The sequence below is a fragment of the Gouania willdenowi genome, chromosome 9 (genome assembly GCF_900634775.1).
Source record: "Gouania willdenowi chromosome 9, fGouWil2.1, whole genome shotgun sequence".
NCBI classification, from domain to species: Eukaryota; Metazoa; Chordata; class Actinopteri; order Blenniiformes; family Gobiesocidae; genus Gouania; species Gouania willdenowi.
The window spans coordinates 7,760,573-7,776,520 of record NC_041052.1 but is presented as its reverse complement, the minus strand read 5'-3'; the positions used below and the strand labels follow the sequence as shown (position 1 = coordinate 7,776,520).

Below are 15,948 nucleotides of genomic sequence, written 5' to 3'. Positions count from 1 at the left end.
CAGGGAAGGTCGAGGGAGGCAGGCCAGGGTCCTCCATTAATGGAAAATAACAATACGACACCATACAATAAGAGAGTAAAGATATAATAAAGAAAAGACACAACATCAGACGAGCAGACGTCAGACCTGCGACAAACAGGAGGGACACAAACAGACGCAGGAGGAGAGGAAGCTGCATGCCGAGGGTGGAGGGAGAAGGAGGAGTTCAGGAAGGACGTGGGGATGCACTTTGCTCCTCTACACATACTAACCTTCAGGTCCCTGTGAACTATGTCATGTTGGTGAATGTGATGGACACTTTCTAGAATCTGATGGATACAGTGACTGTGAAGACAAAACAGAGGGGGAGGGAGGGAGGAAGGGAGGGAGGGGTGTGTGAAAGGAATGGATGGATGGAAAGCAAGAGGGTGCGACAGAAAACAGAGAAAAAGATCAACGTGAGACGTGCAAAAGTTTAAAAAACAAAAAAAGGACAAAATTAAAGATTAGAAAAGGCAACGTATAAGTGAAGTGTGAGTTAGATAATGGAAAGTATAGTGATCGTGATGTGGGAAGAGGAGGCAGACAACCGGTGGAGAGGAAGGAGAAACACAGACAAGAAAGGTGGAGGGAGGGAAGGAGGGAGTGGGTGGAGGAGACAAAAACATTTGCTTGTTTTTTCCCAAACAGGATGAGAGACAAGAGCAGCCACAGCAGAACATCCTGCCAGACAAATAAAATACAACACTGACGGTATAAGGAGAGGAGCGGAGGAGAGGGAAAATAGAGCAGATTGCAAATTAAAAAATTATAATTCAAAATAAGGAAGAACAATTGAAAAAAAAAACAAAGGAAAACTTTTTTTTTAAATTACTGAAATCGTGTGGGTAGGTTTTAAGCCGTTTTTCACCCTTAGAGGAAATACACATATCAGCACAGGTGTAAAGAGTACTAATCTATCCTATTTAAGTAGAAGTAATGCTACTACTGAAGTACAAGTGTATTATACATAAAATATTAAAGTACAAGTGACAAGTAACTCAATTAGAAAGTGCTACTTTCAACCCCCATGTATAAACTTTTTTTTTTCTGTGTAAAATAAAAGGTTTGTCAAAATGCACAATTATTTTTTAAATAAAATAACACCAATGAATTCAATTCAAAATAAAAAAAATTTTTAAATTCCCAGGCTGAAATAACCAGGTGTTTTGGTGTGGTGCATTACATTTAATCTGGTCGGCTATGATGTGACTCATTTGATTGTTGTCTGGTCATTTCTTTTTTTGTAGTTTCACAATGTCCGCTGGGGGGATGATTTTGTGCAATCCGAAAATTTAAGTGAAGAATACGTGAGCTAACAACAGCAGGCATGAAAAGACAGGCAGCCTGCAGGATGCACTCCCACACAGAGTCTAGTTAGTGGGAGGATGGAGAGGGAAGCGGAGATCTCCAGTGCTGTGCACAAGCACGCACACACTCATAGAAAAACAGGTTGGGAAACACAACTGTTACATATACCAATACATCACTGAAGAAAAATAAATAAAGGGGCCATTCCATCAGCTACAATAGTTGTCAATAATAGCTTCTGTGATGGTGTTGATAATTTTCAGATAAAGACGTCATAAAAATGTCATAAAGTGAGAATATGCAAAATCAAAATCTACAGAAATAATTAAGTATTAAAGGGTACATATTATGCAATTTTTAAAACCAACTCCATTTGTTTTAAGAACCCCAAAAACATAGTATTTGAAGCTTATTTTCCCAAACTCGCCTGTTTTCCAGAGTTTTAGCCCTCTGAAACATCCTCTGCTCATACAGGAATAGTGCATTTAAGGTGATAATCATTTGTTTTTTCCAACCGCTGCATCGCATTGTGTCAAACACGTCAGATCAGCAATACGACACAAAACAACAGGTTCGCCAATGTGCCGAACCACAAGAGCGGAGTACACATCCGCATGAACAAATAGTGCTTACACTACAGTGTATGTGGAGGCACAGCACCGGCAGCAGGAAAGTTCTGTATTTAGTTTTACCGGTAGCCATCACTCCTTCGCTAGCGAGAACAACAATGGCGAACTTTCACAAAAGTTTTTATCAGATTGGGGGTGGAGTCCATGGGTGGAGTTACCAGTGGAGGGGAGGGTATTTTCTTTCCCAATTTGACCTGTGACATCACAAATGTGGAAAATTTGAAACGGAGCAATTTTCTCTGTATTGTAAGACTTAAGACCACAAAAAAAATGACTGGATGGATTTATTTCACATTTTGTGTGCCGGCAGACACTCAAGTTACCTCGTATGTGATCAAAAAAAACTGCAAAAGTGGATTTTTCATAATATGTCCCCTTTAACTTAAAAGGTTAGCGTGTTAGCGTGGTTACCTAAAATTTACAAAATGTGGTTTCCACGCACTGATTAAACATTCTGTTACATTCTGCACATGTATGTGCATTGATACTGTCTCTATAGAAGTTTTCTCTTTTTAAAAAAAACTGGAAAACAACATGAAGTGGTCCGATTTTTTGTGATCGTGAAAAAAAAAATAAATGTAATTGACGCACTGAAACGGAAAAATCAATCCGACATTTCTTTTTTCTCTCTTTCTTTATTCAAAATTGGGCCCCAATATGACACTGAAATGCCTCACATCCCTGTGTCATGACAATATCACAAGGAGCTGCCTTAGTGGCGACCCACAGTTTCTCTGTGCTCCTGTCCTCCCATGTCATATGTGATTTTCTGAACTGAAATGCAAATTTCCTCTTGTGGGACGAATAAAGGACATCTCATCTCATCACTTACACGCTATTTTTTCTCCTGAAAACGGGTAATTGAATGTGTAAAAAGTGTGACAAACTGACATATGTCCAATTCTCATTCAAAACCTCCCCTACGTGTAACAGCTCGAGTAGTGATCATGTTACCCTGTGATTGAAAATAAATGCAGAGCTTCGTCTGAAGTGTCTTTTTAATGTGTTGTGATGAACAAGCGGTTCCGATTAATATGAATGCATTCTAATCTGAAACAACACTGGTTCAAAGACAGGTTTAGCTGATGATGCAAGAGCTAAACTGGTGATTATTTTTACCTGGTGAAATGTCAATCAAGTTTTAGGACAATATCACACATTACCGTGGTATTTTTCATGATGAACAGGTGTCTGAGGGTCTTGCAGTGTGGCTACCATTGCTTTCGTCACGTAATCTGCATGACTTCAGTTCTATTTAGATTGAATCTTTTTTTTCTGTACACAAGGACTCATCATTCTGAGTCATCTACTGCAGAAAGCTAAACGATGAAAAAAGGAAAAACCTGACATCAGCCTGTCTGCATGTCAAGCGTAGTCAACCATCCATCCCACTCATATGCCTCTAAAGGCCTTCAGCAACAGGATTCACAATCACAGCTCGTGTGTTATTATACAAGCAGAACATCCACATCTATTGGCAGGATTTTCAATTTTCTGTTATGTCTTGACTACATAAAATAATACTGAAAATATTTTTTTGTTTAGTAATCAAAGTGTTACAGATGCTACAGTTTTATTGTGTGAAAAAAAAAAAATTGCATATTATTTTCTTAAATCTAACAGGCAGGGTTGGGGTCAATTTCATTTTTCAGTAACAATTATATTTTCAATTACCAAAATCCTATTACAATTAAATTACAATTACAGTGACCAGCATTTTTTCCAATCACAATTAAATTACAATATTTTTTTTATCCTCAGAAAGTCAATTACAATTATGTTCTTAATTACTGAGGATGAAATAAATAACCTAATGAAAGTAAACATTTCTCTTGTGTTAGCTTTCTGCTAGAATTTATTATGATAACGGGTCCTCAGCTATAAAATACATTAATAACAAATATCTATCTTCTAATTTCTTTCCCGTCTATTGTTACCTTGTTAGCTGGCTTCCTCATCAATGAAAATCTAGGTTTTTATATTTTTGGTGTGAGCGTCTGAGCCTTTTTTGTGTCAGTATATTTATTTTTTCAAATGGTAAAATGTGGTTAATATGATATGATGATATAATTCTTAACTACATATGTGTAGAACTGTACAAAGAACTGCAACATGGTTCCCCAGTTTTACGTTAAATTATAATTCACAATTTTTATAGAATTTTCATGGCAATTTAACATACATTTACAATTATAATTATAATTAATGATCAAATATGCCGTTACAATTATAAATGACCTCAATCCTGATTACAAATGCTTCGGTGTTATTGATGTGAAAGAAAATACACTTTGCTAATTATTATTTTTTAAATATAACAGGTACAGGAACAAAATTCCCAACTCATTGATCATAACCAATAGGAAGTCCATTAACACCCGTTGATCAAATATTACAGGCGTCACCAATTGTCTCATTGACTGACCTCTAAAGTCACACGCCCCCCCCCACACACACACACACACTTTGTGATTTTTAAATGCTCCACTATTAGTACTCGTTTAGTACGTGTTTTTTTTTTTTTATATATATAAGTGAAAAGGAACCAGCATGAGCACCCTGTCTGCCACGCTGTGACACTCAAAGTTTTCACAGAAGTCAATGGATGTTTGTTAGCATCTCATTACAACATTATAGCCGCCTTAAATTGCACTTGGTAATAAGTTTACTTTTCAGCCTTGACTATTGCTTTTTCACAGTGTCATTAAACGCCTCACCTAACATAAGGAAGCCCCCAGTAAATTAAAGGTAAAACTGACTTGGACACAATTGGATTTTTAATTACAATTCTGAAGAAAACAAACTCAACAAATATCATTCAGCAGGACAAAATAAACCTGACAGGAATAGAAATTTGGAGTTTGGTTTCCTTCACTTTTGCAAAACCTTTGTTTTGATTTAGCATTTTTTTTTTTTTTTGTCTAAATGCACCCTAAAATTACACAATAAAAAGAAGGGCAAAGAGCATTTCTTTCATTATGATTACTGGTAAAATGTTTCTTTACATACAAAAACTGTCCCCATCATGTGCCAATATTATAATATTTCAAGCAAAAACACCACTTACCACATATTGTATTTATATGTATTTACTTGTACTGTTCTTCACACCCTACTGTTATATTTAACAGGAAAAATTAATAAATAATATTGCATTTAAACATACAGTAACTACAGCTGTTGAAATCGCCCAGTGCCTTTTTTGTGTCCGAACCTGCTGCTGTAAAATGTTTTTGTACACAATTGATCAAATTTTTTACTTCACTCATAGGTTGACTTGAATATTGTTAAAATATTGTGGATTTTTTGATAGAGTAAACTGTATTTGCTTTTTTTGTTTCATCTCTTTGCTACTGTAATGCCATTCATTATTTCTATTATAAATAAAGTAAAATCTAATCTGATCTAATCTAAAACCTTCTTAGAGCAACAGCATTTTTGCATGGCTTTACTTTTGTTTTGAATGTTCTTTGTGCAACTAGTAAATTTTATAATAAATTTAATTTTTTTTCTCTCATGTATCCAAACTTTGAAACAAATTGATTAAAATCTTTTATGATATACTTCTAATGAAGTTGCAGAGATGAAATACACTGCACATGCACCCACGTCTGAAGACGATTGTTAGTGGGAGTCTTGGGTTTTCCAAACTCTCCACATTATGTCCTCCATCTAATCAAATACTGCAGTTAGGAGACATTAATGTCTTCTGACAGAGGGCAACAAGGAGTGATGCCATGCAGTTTGGGGTCTGTGACAATTGTGAAACTAATCATCTGAGCTAATTAAAGTCCCACTTTTGACTAGGCTCTGAGGGAGTGAGGGTGGGGGAATGGGGGGGGGGACTGGCCTGGATGACTGACTTTCAGCATGGAGGGAGGAAGAAAATGAGTGCGTACGCGTGTGTGTGTGTGTGTGTGCAAACGGGACGACGAGTATACTGCTGGGTTCGGAGGTGGGAGGCATGAATGGCAATCACCATGAGGTTGATATAGGAGATTATTACAGCAGCGTGCTGAAGCTACATGGCAGCCCACTCACAAAGAAAGAGAAAAAAACATCTAGTATTAAAAATGTGCACTGGAATGATTTCACATCTGCAAACAAAAACGGGAAAAATGTCAGAATGAATTGTGCAGCAAACAGTGAATATCTTGAATCGTGAATCACTTTTTTGTAATTTGTTAAAATAAGAGTAAAAAAAAAAAGGAAAAAAGGTAAATATTACATTGAACGTGGAATTAATTATAATTAAAAAAAAATTAAAAAAAATCACTTGGCCAGTTCAGGACCAGAATAAAAATTATAAGCATAACTGAATGAACTCAATATGAATTTCGGCCGCCAAAATGTTTTTAAAAAATACAGAAAAAAGACAAGGATCGTATCCATGTTTAACGGTTGCATCTGTAACAAAAATCTGCTTTAAAAGATTTACAGATCGTGATTATGACATTTATTCTATCATTTTATTTATTTATTTTTATTGTGCATTATTAAAAGGTGAGGCATGATGAAAAAGTAATCATGTTAAGACAGCAATGCATTTTTTTTTATTGCAATAAAATAAATGAATTTATTAAATTTCAATGCCTTTTCTGCACATTTTTTCTACTTTCAAGACATTTTCGGCACTTTTAAACCCATTCCACCACTTTTCCAACATAATGTTGCATACAGCATGTTGACCCATTAGTGTTTCACACTTTCAAACTCTTTTTACCAAATGTCATGCTTATTTCTGCCAATTTAACCAGATTCGCTATTTGCACTTCCCATTATTCGCCAGTTTAAACTAATTGTTCCTACTTTTTACGTTACTTTACCTAGGGAATTGTTACGGCTGGTACCTCATGGCCTCTCAGCCTGCCCTTCCTCCTCTCTAATAACACACCTGACTGACATCAGCAATCAGGTAGGAGAGGAAAGAGGAGCTGTATAAAGGGCTGAGCGGACCAGAAGGAGTGAGGCACAACAACAGATCAGCAGCAGACATATGGTGAGAGTTCTTCAGCACCCCACTGGACATCTTCGTCAGGCTGCTATTTTAGTTTGGACTGAAGATTTCTGGTAGTCCTATTTTTCGTGTTCCTGTAGTTTAGTGTTTTGTATGTTTTTGAAGTTGAGAGGGTGGACGCAAGGATGACGGCCCTGTATAGGGTTGGCCCAGTGCCCTCCCTACTTTTGTTCAGTTTGGCCAGGGTCTTCAGTCCCTTTTAGTTTGTTCTGTTACTACTTTTAAGATTTTGTTAATAAATACTTTTGATAACCCTTGCTTTTTGTGTGGCGTCCTATTTATGTTGCGGACCCTCAAACCTTGATATCACATCCTAGAGGGGGTTGGAACAGGAATAATCTTGAGTCATCAGTTAAGGGTCGAGGAGATGATTCCCTATAATATGTATCAGTTGTAAAATTTGTATTGCATTTATCGACTTAAGGTCAACCTGCAACAAAAAAAGCTTTCCAGACGAATACAAAAACCTCCTCTGTTTTGTTTTTTCCTTTAAACAGACTCTCACGTCACTTGATAATCTGAAAGGAGGTTTCGATTATTTTGACATTTCATGCAGATCGCATCTCAAAACAACTGGTGGTGTTCTCCAATGAGTCGCAAAAAAAATGTTATATGAAAACAAGTTCCCTTCAAAAAATAATTACAGTGTTAAAAACAGTTCCATGTAAGTAGAGGAGCTTCAGCCTCTCCGTGTGACTGACTGTCGGCCCCGCTGACTCTGCTAAAAGACTGGGATCGCTCTCTGTGGGATCTGTATAGTGTCCTATGCATTTCCCAGAAAAACCCGTCAGTTATTTTAATGTGACTTACTAAATTAAGGCGGTAGGTAGCGAGTGTGTTCCTCTATGTGTTTGGGTTTCTCTGAGGTAGCAGAATGGACACATCTAGGCTCAATCGTCAGAAAAATTAGGAGAGTATTAAAATTGATGGATGGACTATTACCTCTACACACTTGACATTAACTGCACTTTATATAGATATATAAATATATATTTAACTTGTGTTGAGTTTGTTGTTTGTTTGCTGTGGAGAATAAATGACAGCGCACAGCAGGATGTGACCTTTTCCATTTGAGTGATTCATAGACGTCTTCACCACCCATTGTTGTGGCCGCAGCTGTTATCCAGGCCGCTCAAGATATGCCTGAATAATATTATATTGTGAGTGGAACAGATCTGAGTGTTAATAGTGCTAAAGCCATTTAAACTACCTTCTACTAGCAGTAACAAAACTATCCGGAGTTTCTGCGAGGACGTCTCGATGTCCCGCCCTCAACAGCTCCACTTCCTCCCCCCGCCACTGCAATCTACCATAAGCAACGCCTCTGCTTTTCTGCACGAACATCGTGGAACATTGGGACGCGCTGATATACTGTAGGTCTATGGGTCGGGTAAGAGCCAAAAACATATTTAAGTGTTTGCTGTTGTGACGCCAGGCCTTGTTTCCGTGCACAGTTCTGCATTCGCTTTGATTGACAGTCAAAAACAGGAAGTCAAAGCCTATTGAATGGGCGCACACGGCGATCGTTTTGTTTGATTTGTATAGGGGTCTACAGGATGAAGGAGGGACTTATATACATTAATGTATATGAATGGCCACCAGCTGTAGACCATAGTAAAAGACTGTTTGTTTTTTTTTTCTCAGAAACTCCGGATATCAGCTTTAATGTGAAAGATTGATTGAATATTTTTTTTTTGGTTTGGTATCATTTTCTATGAAGTCCCTAATTCATCCTGGCCTGCACCATCAGATTCACTAACTGATTCTATCCCAGTGCGATACAATTACTAAACAAACACACAAGAGTTGTTCAGTCAATTCAGACAATATGTAACTGTGCAATATACATTATTATCCTGTTGTTGTCACTGTTTATGTATTAGTTTATTGTCTTAGCGGATCCCCTTGTAAATACACTTATCTATCTTTCTTTTTATTTTATTATTTATTTTCTTATTTGTATTATTTTTAATCTGTATTTTGCACAGCGAGAGTGGTTGTTCTTTGTGTATAATGACAATAAAAAGCATTCTATTCTAATGAGTGTGAAGGAGTAGAAACAACAGCCTAAGACACCAGATTGGACCGAAACTAATGTCGCCTTTTCTTTCAACATTTGCTTAATGAACCAAACACCTCCAGCACAAATGTCACTGTCAAGTACATTTCTCACTCCTCTCTCAGCCTTTTCTCTGCCCACTGCTCCACTAAACCATTACCTCTGGCCATTATGATTGGTAAGTGAAGTATGTGCATGGACGAGTCAACAGGAGTGTTGGGTGTGGAAGCACAACAGACAGTGACGGGTTGGAGTCTCAGTTTTTTGCTTCTTTTTAAGTTACATTAATCTTGTTTATATAAATAGAGGACTATAAGACATATTTGGAATTTGGTGTAGAACCTAGGTTCCAAAGTGGGGTACGGGTACCCTTGGGGGTACGTAAATTGCGATCGGTGGTATGTTAATACAAATTTAAAACAATGCGATTGAAAACTAGAATATAAATAGACCAGCAGTGAGGAACCGACACATTGCCCTAAATGTAAAAATGTGTAATTCTGACAAGAGCCACATTGCTTTGCGCTAGCCAAACGTGCACGATGCCCTGTGCTACTCCGTACTTGTGTGAAAGTGGTTTTTCAACTTCGACAAACATGAAAACAAAATATAGAACAAGACTTTGCGTGGAGAACGATTTAGGACTGAGACTCTCTAAAATTGCAGAGTTCTGTTCATCCTCTCAACCTCACGCTTCTCATTTAAGATGTAGCGAGTTGTATTTCACAGTTTCAGGGCAATGAATATGTTGTATTATTGCTATATGTTCAATCAACAAAGGTTTGGTAGATTTATTTTTCCCCAAAAAATATTTGACTGAAAATGCCAGTAGACTAATTAATACAATAAATCTAACAATTCTCAATAAGATGTTTTATTGTGTAATTACTGATTATTATTATTATCATTATTATTTCTCAATAGGATAGGTAAAATTCTGAGACATTTTTTACTGTGGGGCTACACTGTATGACATATGTAGTTGTTTTTTAATGTTAAGGAGTAGGGGTTGCATGGCTTTAGGGTAAATGTCTGACGAGGTACTAGCACGTAAAAAGTTTTGGAACCACTGATGTAGAAGATTAATAAAAAAAAAAAGTTAACCACACTAAAGCACACACCTCCAATAATAAGGACCCAGCTCAGCCATGCAGGACATTAACTGGAGTTCATTGCTAAAGATCTGTGACCTTTTTTTAATTGTGGAAAATGTAATTTATCATCGTCAGCTGAAGACATCAGGCCATGGGACAAAGTGCAAGTAAGGGGGTGAGAAAATTCCAATTTATTTGCAATTAATGTCAGAAGCAAAGAAACTAAAAAGAAAAAAAAGAAATGGGATAAAACACGTTGAAAAAGGACTTTTGCTACTAGGCTTTACACCGATCTGATCGGTAATGTCTTAATTCGCCAATCCGATCAATGACATTGTCGTGATGAAACCCATTGCATTGTTTTATCCGTCTCTTTTACACCAAAGAGTTGTTTGCTTTACATGACACAGCTTTATTTCACTGGTATTTGTGCACAAAGGTGAAAACCTATGAACAGCGTATGTGTGTGTGTGCATGCGTGCGCGCTTGTATGGGTGTGTGAGTTTGTTTTGTTCATTCAGCCCGAGCATAATAAAAAGTGAGAGTCTTAAAGCAGAGTGATGCCTCCCGTTTACTTTCGCCTTCATCGCCGACACTTCTGTCCATTTCAGGGTAGTGGTGGACACAGGAGTGCGTGTGTGTATGCATCCCACCCCCACTGTGCACCTGTGAATACAGACTATAAGCAACAGCAGGTTTTGCGATGCCACAGTCAGTAAATATGTATTTGCTCCTAATTCAACAGCTGCAATATTTATTTTGCCAATCACTAAACAAATGTTAGGGGATTTTTCAACTCTTCCACTCCCTCACAGTCACAAGGCTGTGTTTAGGTCCCGTTAAATAGTACCATTTGATTTTCCGTGAATCTCTATCAGGTAGTACTAAAGGAATTTGGTCGTTACCAAAAAAAAACAACCTGAATTCATATGATCGTTTTTTTCAAACTCACTAATTGATAATCGGTGATCAGCCTGAAAATCCTGATCGTGTAAAGCCTATTTGCTACATTGAAAGTCCATCAGAGAGGAGCTGAAGGGCAATGCAGAGACTTTTTTTTTTTAATCAGCCTCTCTTTTCCTATTTCAACTCATTATAGACATTACCAACTGTCATTACCCACAGTCAATTTGAATTCTGTTCCGTTTCATTTTTTTTCTCCTTCAACTCTATTTTTATTTTCATATTTATATACATGTTTTTTTTATTCCTTTTTGTATTATTTCTTTCTTTCTTATCTTTGGTTCTCTAGGAGTGAGAGGGAAGGGTGCTACTGTTACTAATATATATATATATATATATCTCTAATTTCATTGACATTGTTTTACTTTTTTGTATTTCACACTGTTGATTGTTATAATGTGAATGCTGCAAAGTGGTGGATTCTGCATTTTCAATAAAAAAAAATTATTTAAAAAAGTTCAATCAAATTTATGAAAAAAATAGAAGGAAAAAACAAGAGAGGAAAAGTATTAAAAAAAAAAAGAAGAGAGTAAAGAGTGAAAGAGTAGCAGGAGGAAAGTATACAGAAGACTTAAAGGGACATGTGACAGAGGAGCAACAGATAACAGAAGACATCAGAGGACAGAGACCATTTAAGGACAAGGAGAGGCCCTTGCACATGTACAGGGAGGGGGGACAGGGAAGGGGGAGGGGGGGTTGCTGTGCTCCTACCTGGCATCGGCCTCACTGTAATACTCTCTGGCTACAATGTCCTCAAACAGTTCACCTCCGGTCACCCTGTGGAACACACACACGCGCACACAGAATAGAAGGAGGGGGTGTTGAATAAGTAAGTGGGGGTGCTTGTTAAAATCCACAAAGCACATTTCTCCATCATTTCTTGATTTCCTGAATTATCCCCCCCACCCCCCAACACCCCAACAGTACATTCTTTAGTCCTCCTTTCCCACCTCCCCCATCTCACACTGTTTCCATGGAAACTAGTAGGAATAGCTGAGAGATGGATGTGAGGGGTGTGGGTGGTGGTGGCAGCGGCAAATATAGGAGAGAGTTGTGTAATCGTATGTATAGAGAATGGCTGAGAAATCAAATGAGGGGAGGGAGGATATTTGTGTGTGTGTGCTTGTGTGTGTGTGTGTGTTCAGAAAAGATTGACTTACAAGTCAAACAGGAGGTAGTGGAAGCCCTCCTCTGATATACTGTCATGAAGACGAACTGTGGGGAGACAAAAAGAGATCTGAGTGTTAAACGTTGGCTTTTTTTTTATATCAGGTTGGATTGTTAATTTGTCTCCTCAGTATGGATGACAAGAAATGTATAAACAATTTGCTGCGCAGCATCACAGCATAATTTTAAGTAGTTTTTTTTTTTTTTTTTTTTTTTTTTTTTTTTAAAGAGAGGTTTTGAGAGAGAGAACGTTCTGTAAAAACAAATCTATTCAGGTAAAGGAAACAGATTTGAAGCAGATGACTCATCCCACATTTTCACAGTATTAATTGCTTAACAGTGATTTTTCTTAAGAAAATCCTTTTTTTTTTATTATCCAAAACACTATACAGGACATCTATGGCTGTGGCTACATGTGTAGCTTACCCCCCGTAGAACTATGGTGTCAATAAAGGTTTCTCTATGGCTGTTTTGGTCTTTCCAAATATATTTAAGCATTACTGTTTTAACTTGGGCACACGGTGGCTTAGTGGTTAGCACGTCCGCCTCACAGCAAGAAGGTCCAAGCCCTGGGGTGGACACTTGGGTCCTTTCTGTGTGGAGTTTGCATGTTCTCCCCGTGCTGCGTGGGTTTCCTCCGGGTACTCAGGCTTCCTCCAACAATCCAAAAACGTGACTGTAAGGTTGATTGGAGTCTCTAAATTGCCCATAGGAGTGAATGAGTGAGTGAGTGGTTGTCTGTCTGTGTTGCCCTGTGATGGACTGGCGCCCTGTCCAGGGTGTACCCCCGCCCAGCGCCCTATGAGAGCCGGAGATTGGCACCGGCAGACCCCCGCGACCCTGATAAACGGGAATAAGCAGGTATGAAGATGGATGGATGGATGTTTTAACTTGTCTTATTTACATGATTATGAATAAATATTTTTGTTTTATTTTTACCTATAATTAAAAAAGTTTCATTTATTTATTTTGAAAAGCTGCATAGCTCAACATGTGAATAAATATTAAAAACTTTAACCATATATAAAATCGATCAAAGGCATTAATAAATAAGTACAGATGGATAAACGCTATATTTTATCTTCCTAAGCCTGTAAGTGTCATCCTAACATAATAATAATGTCTGCTTTTATTACAGAGCTGCCGAGGGCTCAGAGCTACTGACCGTAAGGTTTATTACTATTGAGAGGTTTACACAAACAAGATTTTATTACCAATTGTGATACTGATCTTTTTTTATTTGAAACAACTGTTGTTTATTATATTCATAATAACCCAGGCCATCAGCATTGAAACCTAAAAAAAACCCATCATTTATTACTTAAGATCATCTAAAGTTGGTGAATTACCAAAAAAAGGTATGAATACTGTTTGACCTTAGTAGTGCAAAGAATTTGAAAAGTAAAATGTCACTTAGCGGTATTAACTAGGGATACACCGATACAGGTATCTGTCCGATACTGCACCAATATACTCGTACTCGTCAAAGTTCACCAATACCTGGGACAGATACCCATTGCACCCAATGGCTATAAATGGTCTGTCATTTCTGTTGTGTTTTTGGGGGTTGCCCGCCAGGGGGAGCTATTTTTAATGAAAATGTTTTGAAATGTCAGTTTTAAAGTCATTTTTTTATTAGTATTATTATCTAATATATACACATTTGTTGTAACAACCCGAGAATAAAATTAAATCTGTCTTCTAATCCATTGCATTTTGCTTAACATTGTTTTGTGCTTGTGGTATCAGTCAGTATCTGTATTGATACTCAGAATCGGCAAGTACACATTCCCAAGTATCGGTATTGTATCGGTTTGGGAAAAGTAGTATTGGTGCATTGCTACTCATATGCATTGATCCAACATTCACCGTCACCAGCATCAAATTAAATTAAATTCCAAAATATATAGTATGGTGTATTTTTTATGTTTGTGGGTTGTATAAAAATAAAACTGTTTAATTGGGGTGATTATTTTTGAATATCAGAAAAAAAAAAGAATAACATGACACTTTTTAAATATGTTTTAAGGCAAGAACACAAACTCTGTTTAATTGATATATCTGACTTAAAACTGAATATACTGCTGCATTCATTTTTTCCCATCGACAACTATTGTGATGGACTGGCGCCCTGTCCAGGGTATACCCCCGCCCAGCGCCCTATGAGAGCCGGAGATTGGCACCGGCAGACCCTCGTGACCCTGTTAAACGGGAATAAGTGGGTATGAAGATGAATGAATGAATGACAACTATTGAGTAATCACGTCACTGAGCCAGAGAAACGGCAGCATTATGAGGCAGAGAATAGAGGAAATTAAAAGCAAACAAAAGGTGTCCTCACCAATGTTTGGGTGTTTCAAGAGGCGGCAAATCCGAGCCTCTCGCTCCAACTTCTGGTGATCTGAAGGTTCACACAAGAAAAGAGACAGAAAAAACAGACAATGAGTGATAGTGTAGAATGACCTGGAAAGCATTGTCTTATAATGTTCAATTTATTTTTTTTGTTTCTGCAGGTTTATTACATTGTGGTTAAAAAAGGTACATGTTGTTTATCAAAGCACAAGCAAACGTAATGAGGTCATAGTAAACACTTGATATGAAATGACACATAACCATGCTACTCTGCTGATACTATCTAATACCATCATAAAGCAAGTCAATATTTCTCATGCTTTTCTTGTTTTTAACATTGTCTTTTGAGTCATTTAACGTTTAGCCTCAAATAACCTAATATCTGGTTATATGTGGGCATCGCCATTTTGGAGATTTCAGCTAATCAACGTTCACATTGCTTGCTCTCCTGCCCTCCTCTTCGTATTTTTGGACCCAAAATTACTTTCATGGTAAAATTGCCATTTTAGTGTTTAGTTGTGTGTCATTTAATTCCCTGGGCTTTATGTTGTTATTCCTAAAAAGACCAGATACATTACGGTGGGCTGATTTTGACATTACTCTTGCTGGGACTTTTAAAATATGGATCGGTGTAGCATTTAGAAGCCGGTATCATTTATCTTATTACAGATCCACACATGCCATCCAGCTGAACAAGCAAGACACCTTAAAACTGGTAAGTCTACGCTACGATCAGTACCATTGGACACATTTAACCACAACAAATTAGTTGGAGTTTCTTGAATGGAGCACTTCCTTGAGTAATCACTACAGTTGGTCAAACATGTTGACCTTGATAAGAGCATGTTTAAAGTGCTTTTTATTGCATCTGCAGCTTCCTTAATCACCTCTCATTCTTACGAGTAAAAGTTATACTTGCGTCTTTGTAACTTGGGTTGAGCATCACTTTAATTATCCCTCTATTTGTGTTCTATTGGAATAACATTAGATAATTGGAGGACACAGTGAATGCACAGCCATGTTGTAGAAAAGTACTTCAGATGATAAGCCTGCTGTGTTCATTAGAGGGTGGATATAGACAGCAACAATACAACAACAATTCAAATGATGCTCATATGACAATAAGTAGTAGACTAGCAGTCTGAAATGCAGCATTTTTATCTCACAGCAGAAACCAAAGCTCAAACTTTAAGGCCCACGCAACATTTTCCAATGTGAATTGGCCAATTTTGGTGGGACTGTGAAGTGTATTTCTTTGAACAATAGTGGCAGCTGGTGTGGCATTCTGCTGCCTTAGCCTATCTACTTCTAATAATTCAAGCAAGTACACTTTGTCTT

The 15,948-nt window shown here is 37.4% G+C and overlaps 1 protein-coding gene across 27 annotated transcripts in view; it reads right to left on the bottom strand.

The window, feature by feature from the left end:
- camk2b1 (calcium/calmodulin-dependent protein kinase (CaM kinase) II beta 1) overlaps positions 1-15,948 on the bottom strand; it is a 91,464-nt gene that overhangs the window by 49,515 nt on the left and 26,001 nt on the right. For 14 of the 27 annotated variants that reach the window (XM_028457690.1, XM_028457706.1, XM_028457708.1 and 11 more), the window contains exons 3-5: positions 14,600-14,659; positions 12,252-12,306; positions 11,803-11,868 (exon numbers count right to left, since the gene is read on the bottom strand). In XM_028457690.1, coding sequence (XP_028313491.1) covers positions 11,803-11,868; positions 12,252-12,306; positions 14,600-14,659 — 181 coding nt within the window. Of the gene's footprint in view, positions 1-251; positions 325-11,802; positions 11,869-12,251; positions 12,307-14,599; positions 14,660-15,948 lie in introns of those variants that run through there. The other 13 variants (XM_028457689.1, XM_028457691.1, XM_028457693.1 and 10 more) reach the window with 2 other exon arrangements.